At 43.2% G+C, this 5,595-nt stretch overlaps 1 protein-coding gene across 1 annotated transcript in view; it reads left to right on the top strand.

Moving 5' to 3' along the window:
• LOC109484608 overlaps positions 1-5,595 on the top strand; it is a 10,989-nt gene continuing 5,394 nt past the window's right edge. The window contains exon 1 of the mRNA XM_019787951.1: positions 1-225. Coding sequence (XP_019643510.1) covers positions 162-225 — 64 coding nt within the window. The 5' untranslated portion in view covers positions 1-161. The remainder of the gene's footprint in view (positions 226-5,595) is intronic.

The following is a 5,595-nucleotide window of genomic DNA, read 5'->3' as shown; positions in this document are numbered from 1 at the left end:
GCGGCTGGTGGCCAGGCTATAAAGCCGTGCGGGGTGCAGGCGGGCGGCAGTCACACGGGCGGACCTCAGACGGACATACGGACAGGGACAAGTACTGCTCGCAGGGAGTCTATAACGTTTCGTTGTAACGTTTGTACGTAAGAAAAACCTCCGGCACCGCCATGGTAGAACGGAGTCTGTCCTATCTCTTCGTCTTCTTCTTGCCTGTTATCGTAGTTATACAAGGTAAGTGTTGTTTTCTTTTAATTTTTGTGTTTAAGTTGGTGTTTCTGACATAAAGTGTTATCCTGCTTAGCTGTGTTCACAATTGGTTATGCGGTACCTGTGGCGCTGGAAGAGTCGTGCGCTAATTTAGAGGCTGATGTATACATATAGAGAGAGAGCCCTTAATACTTCTTTCGTATATCCCAGCTTTCGCATTGTTATACCTTGTTCTCTGAGGATACAAAACTCTCTTCTTCTCGTTTCGTTAAACGAAACCTGTACGTAATTAGCTATAAAACATCGTCTTCAAGTTCTGAAGTAACAGAGTGAGTTCGTCCCGCCTTGGATACGCCGTGTCTGTGCCGTTGCCAGACTTGTTATCCTGACGACGGCACGACAGTTTCGTGACATGTCGCGCAGAAACTGTCCATCAGCTTTTGTGTGTCCACGTTTTGGCGGAGGGACAGGAAATTTTCAGACAAAAGTTCACACAACTGTAACAGCAAGTGTCGTGGCTTTGAAAATCGAGAATCAAAAACTTTGAGACATAAAAATGAAATGTCAAACGTGCTAACTCGATTCCCAGATTGGCCACCTGAAATACTTGGCACAACAAAGTGCTAGTCAACGTATCAGAATGTGTCATAGCAGTAAAAAAACACAAAGGCAACCCAGATTATTGAGGAAAGATATCTAAAGAAATGACTCAGTAACCAACTTTTAACTGCCTGCATGTACGAAGTCGCACAGGATGTCAACTAGCTTTTGTGTGTATCATTTTTCATTAAGTATGCAACAATAGTCAATGCAGTAATGTCACGAAGAATGTACATTGTATACTACAGGAAAAAAAGTGCCACCCAAAAACCTTCATTTGGATACCATAAACTTTGAAGCGAATCTTTGCGTTAATTGGTCGAAAGATATTGCGGAAAATGTAGTAAAAAAATCACGCAATGTTGGAACTTGAATGCCTCATACCAGCTGCACAAATTTATGACACGGTCAAAATTTATTCACGTTCAAGAAAATACCGATGAAAGAATTTCTCATTAAGCAACATGCCCGACTAAAAATCAGTGAAGGGTTTCAGCTTATTAGTGAGAACGTCGGAAAAGGTGTCAGAAAAATGTTCGTTCTAGACTTGGGTAAGGTCAGGGGCTTGGAAAAGGTCCAGGGAACTAAGGAAACCGATACACACTGCGCCCTCAGACAGACAGGTCGACACTTCAGACTACTTTGGACAAGATGAGTTATATAGCATGGCTCGTAATTATGGGAGCGATGAAAACGTTGTTTTACAGTCTAGTAGAATTTTGACAAGGGAAGCCGCTTGGCGTGCCCTTCTATAGCCATTCTAGCTCCTGCTATCGCGTCCTTTACTGAATGATATACTAGTCTGGCACCCAGTAATGATAGAGGATAGAGAAATGATATGGTTTGATTTGGTTTAATTGCTCACCTGTATGATATGATATGAAGACACGCATACAACCAGAGTAGCTGAAGGCTATTACAACTGATTAGCCATTTGCCAACTGGTTACAACTGGTTAGCCATATTCCGCGTGGCTCCGAGTCACATGCACGATCCTTGTAGCAATCGGACTTTAGAAGGCATATTCAGTTCGCTCTAATAAACAAGTAAACAAACAAACAAATTCCCTCTACATGGTTAGCTGAGAGATATTCTATTCCCGAAATAATGCAGGGCGTATTGAACGGAGCAAACGTTTCAACCGTTTCCTGAGCCAAACTGTATTGTGGAAAAGCGATCTGAGGAGCGAACTGGAGTTAGAATACGATAGATACCTGACCAGCTTGGACCCTAGCCGGCTGAAACACCAATCAATCAATCAATTAATCAATTAACCAATCATACGCGGGCATCAGAAGCTGATGCATGTCGGCTGGAGACATCTCTCTCCAGGATGTTCTGTTTTGTTGAAACATAAGACGTCTTAAACAGTTTGGGGTCACGGGCGGCATTTAAAGCGTCTCCTATTCCTTTAAGAACCACGGCGGAGATCCTTTAATCATCCTTAAGGCGGTACAAATCCTTTTATTTTTGTTTGGATTAGTGAGTAAATCTCCTGAGTAAGGACTTGGCAGGGGCGGCGGTGTGTCAGCACCCGAACCTCACACACGCGTGTGGAGAAAGTCGGCGCTAACCCTGACAACCTGCAGCGTGTTCTTGTGAGGTTTTACGGAGGAGGAAGCCGAACCTTACCGACAGAACCACCTTAAATTTACAATGTGTGAAACAAACTTTCTGAGGATCAAAACGTTTCCCAATATAGAAAATAGTATTTTATATAAATTAAAAAAACGTTGTGACAATTATATTAAGCGCGGTGTATAGCTAAAAATTTCACTCTTTAGTACATTCTACTTGCTGATAGAACACTTGGTTGACCTTGACCTCTCTCAGTAAAATGGCATCCATGACTTTATTGTCAGGTAAAGTGTAGTTATTTTTTTCACATACGCTTTGTTGTATTTTGTCTATTGTTCCTAATCATAATGATAGCCCTTTGTAATAACCATCGGTTAGCTGTGCAGAACTGGATACATGTAAGACGAACCTGTAATAATTGTGAAATATAGAGTGATATAAAAAGTTACGACCCATCCCTTGTATGTTTATTCTCCCCTCACGTTGAACATGCACCTCACTGTGAGGTTTACCAACTCCCAGCTGGGTTTGATAAGTAAGATTTAAACCCCTATAAAGCCGAGTGACCCCCTAGGTCAGGGGTGACTTGTGCCTGATGACAGCCATTTATTTCGGTCCCCGGGAGGTATGTGGCCTTGGACCCTGGGAAACAGACGATACTGTAGTCATGTTCCTTCAAAACAAACCACACTAGGGTAGCCAGAACGTTTAGGCTAAAGCTTATGGCAACGTAATTGTCAGATCGCTCAGCGGTTTGTTTGTTTGTTTCTTTGAACCATTCTTTATTCATGGCAAGCTCGAATCATTCTCCTGGCCGCTTTGCATTAAGTTCATGAGGGAAGACATAAGGGTCAGTCAAGGATATATCAAAAGATAAAGTTTACATCATTTGAAGTCCTAATAAATTACAGCCTCGAGTGAAACCACTTGTCAAAACATCATCCTATAAATTAAAATGGAAAACTGTTTCTTGTTGAGCTCACTTGCAATACTTTCTGATAGCATTTTTGTTTTCAAAATCCTAGGGCAAGAAATAAGTTTTAATTGTTAATTGCATTCAAGTTTTATGTATGTCAAGAACTTTAAAAGTATTTTTCCATTTAGTAGTTTTCCATGTCAGGGTAGATACCCCTAATCTGTGCAAGCGCCGATTCTACTATGTAGTGTGTCCCATTTACAAATCAAACCATTCCATTTATCTTATGTTACATTGATACATAGATCAACGTTGCACATTTTTGGCTGTCCTCTAGAGAATACCTTAAAACGTAATCAGGATCTCTGCCTGTAGAATGGCCGATTTTACGGGATAGGAGTCTCTACTCTGCATATGACACAACTTCGAACATAAAACTAAAATTTCAAGTATGATTGTAGACTACATTATAAATGCTGTAATTTCGACACACGCTCGCCTTGAATGTTCCCCGCCCAGTGTTCGGACTTCGCCTCCTCACATACGGAATGGAGAAACTGGCGGAGGTTTTTGCCGCAATGGGTAATCACACGTCTGCTTAAGCCCCTGTCACACATGGCCCTGCCGACCATGGCCTTCCGACCTTCTCCAGACCATGGTTGGGAGTAAGTCGTGAGCAAGCCAATGTGCTTGGGAGTTGGACGGCGAGGTTGCTTTAAAGCCTCCGGGTCACAACCCGCCATATGCGCAACTGCGTGCTGTCTACGTGCAAAAACGTGGGCAAATTTTGGGGATCCGTAAGTGTTGAGTACCACCTCCGTACGGAATCCAGCGGATTTTGGAGCACGCAGACACGCCGTAAGCGTAGCACTTTAAGCGTTGACGTACTGATCATTCCGGTCCTTCCCCATGTTTTCAGAAAACGTAGCAGACGTGGCCTCCCAAACGTACGGTCAAAAAACACGCACGGCAGGTTGTGACCGAGGCTTTACTATTCTGCACCAGCCTATAGATTTTTCTAAAGGGTCGGGAAAGTCAAATTTGCGATTAGATTATCGAACTAGAAGTACAATGAGATACATTCTAGGCTACTCCTAACCCCACAACGACCTTGGTTGGGTAATGGTCGGGAGCAAAGTCGTGGGAAGGTCTTGAATGTGTGACAGGAGCTTTGGGATGAGAGGCGTCAAGCCACAGAGAGGTGTAGAAGAGATGGAAATGATTTTTTCGCGAATTGGATGTAGCATAAAGTATACTCATAGTATAGTACAGTACAGTGTAGAATAGAATAGTTCATGTAGTATAGTAGTAATAGTATATAGTAAACTATTGCAACCGTGAGTCATTGTAACCCTCCTGTCTTCTGAGAAAGTGTAGGCGACCTTTGAGTGACACCAGTAATGGCCTAACCTCCCATGGGGTCTAAGCCCGACTGCTTGACCATAACCATATTTGGGGATACAGGATAGCAGGATTTCACGGCTCTTTGGGACCCCAACCGTGTCACTTGCGTCTCCAGGACAACGGCTTGCAGATCAACCTCAACCAAGGACTTCTACAGCGCAACAATGTTCACCACCGGCGGTACATCCGAAAGGGCCCCGGGGGACATGCTACCGGAAGGATCAACGCAAGTTCGGGACCTGCGGGTCGTATACTGAAAGGCGTAGGACTGGTTACCAGCGCAGACGAGTCTAGGAGACCGAGGATGAACTAGGAACTACGAGAAGAAAATAGAATATGAAGGACCGAGAAGAAGCAGTCGATTATGGGATGAACTGAATTGAACTTATGATGTCCATAGAACCAATGTGAATGGTGTAAGACAGACAACCGAGTGAAACATGCTGCGTTGAGTACTGGAACAATTGGTATTGGGAGAAATGATCGCATTTTCTATTGTACTGTTAAGCGTCGCTTTTATAACCTTTGTAACATGTACACCATTCCGATTTGCTAGATTGTAATGTTTTCACATCTTCTCTAGTTTTGGACTAATGTTAACCACATCTGTAATTACGTCGCCAGGGACGGCTCCATTTTGAAAGGGGAGCATGTAATAGGGTGCTCTGACCTGATATGTTATAGTTTTTGCTATATATATAATATTAGTTTCTGTTACACTTTTGTACAAATTCCTGGTGCAACCGTGAGTCATTGTAACCCTCCTGTCTTCTGAGAAAGTGTAGGCGACCTTTGAGTGACACCAGTAATGGCCTAACCTCCCATGGGGTCTAAGCCCGACTGCTTGACCATAACCATATTTGGGGATACAAGGGGCTGACCAGTAACGTCTTAAG

The sequence above is a fragment of the Branchiostoma belcheri genome, unplaced genomic scaffold (genome assembly GCF_001625305.1).
Source record: "Branchiostoma belcheri isolate BF01 breed outbred unplaced genomic scaffold, Haploidv18h27 scaffold7, whole genome shotgun sequence".
In the NCBI taxonomy this organism is placed as follows: domain Eukaryota; kingdom Metazoa; phylum Chordata; class Leptocardii; order Amphioxiformes; family Branchiostomatidae; genus Branchiostoma; species Branchiostoma belcheri.
The sequence above is the reverse complement of the archived record's forward strand: the minus strand, read 5'-3'. Positions and strand labels throughout refer to the sequence as shown.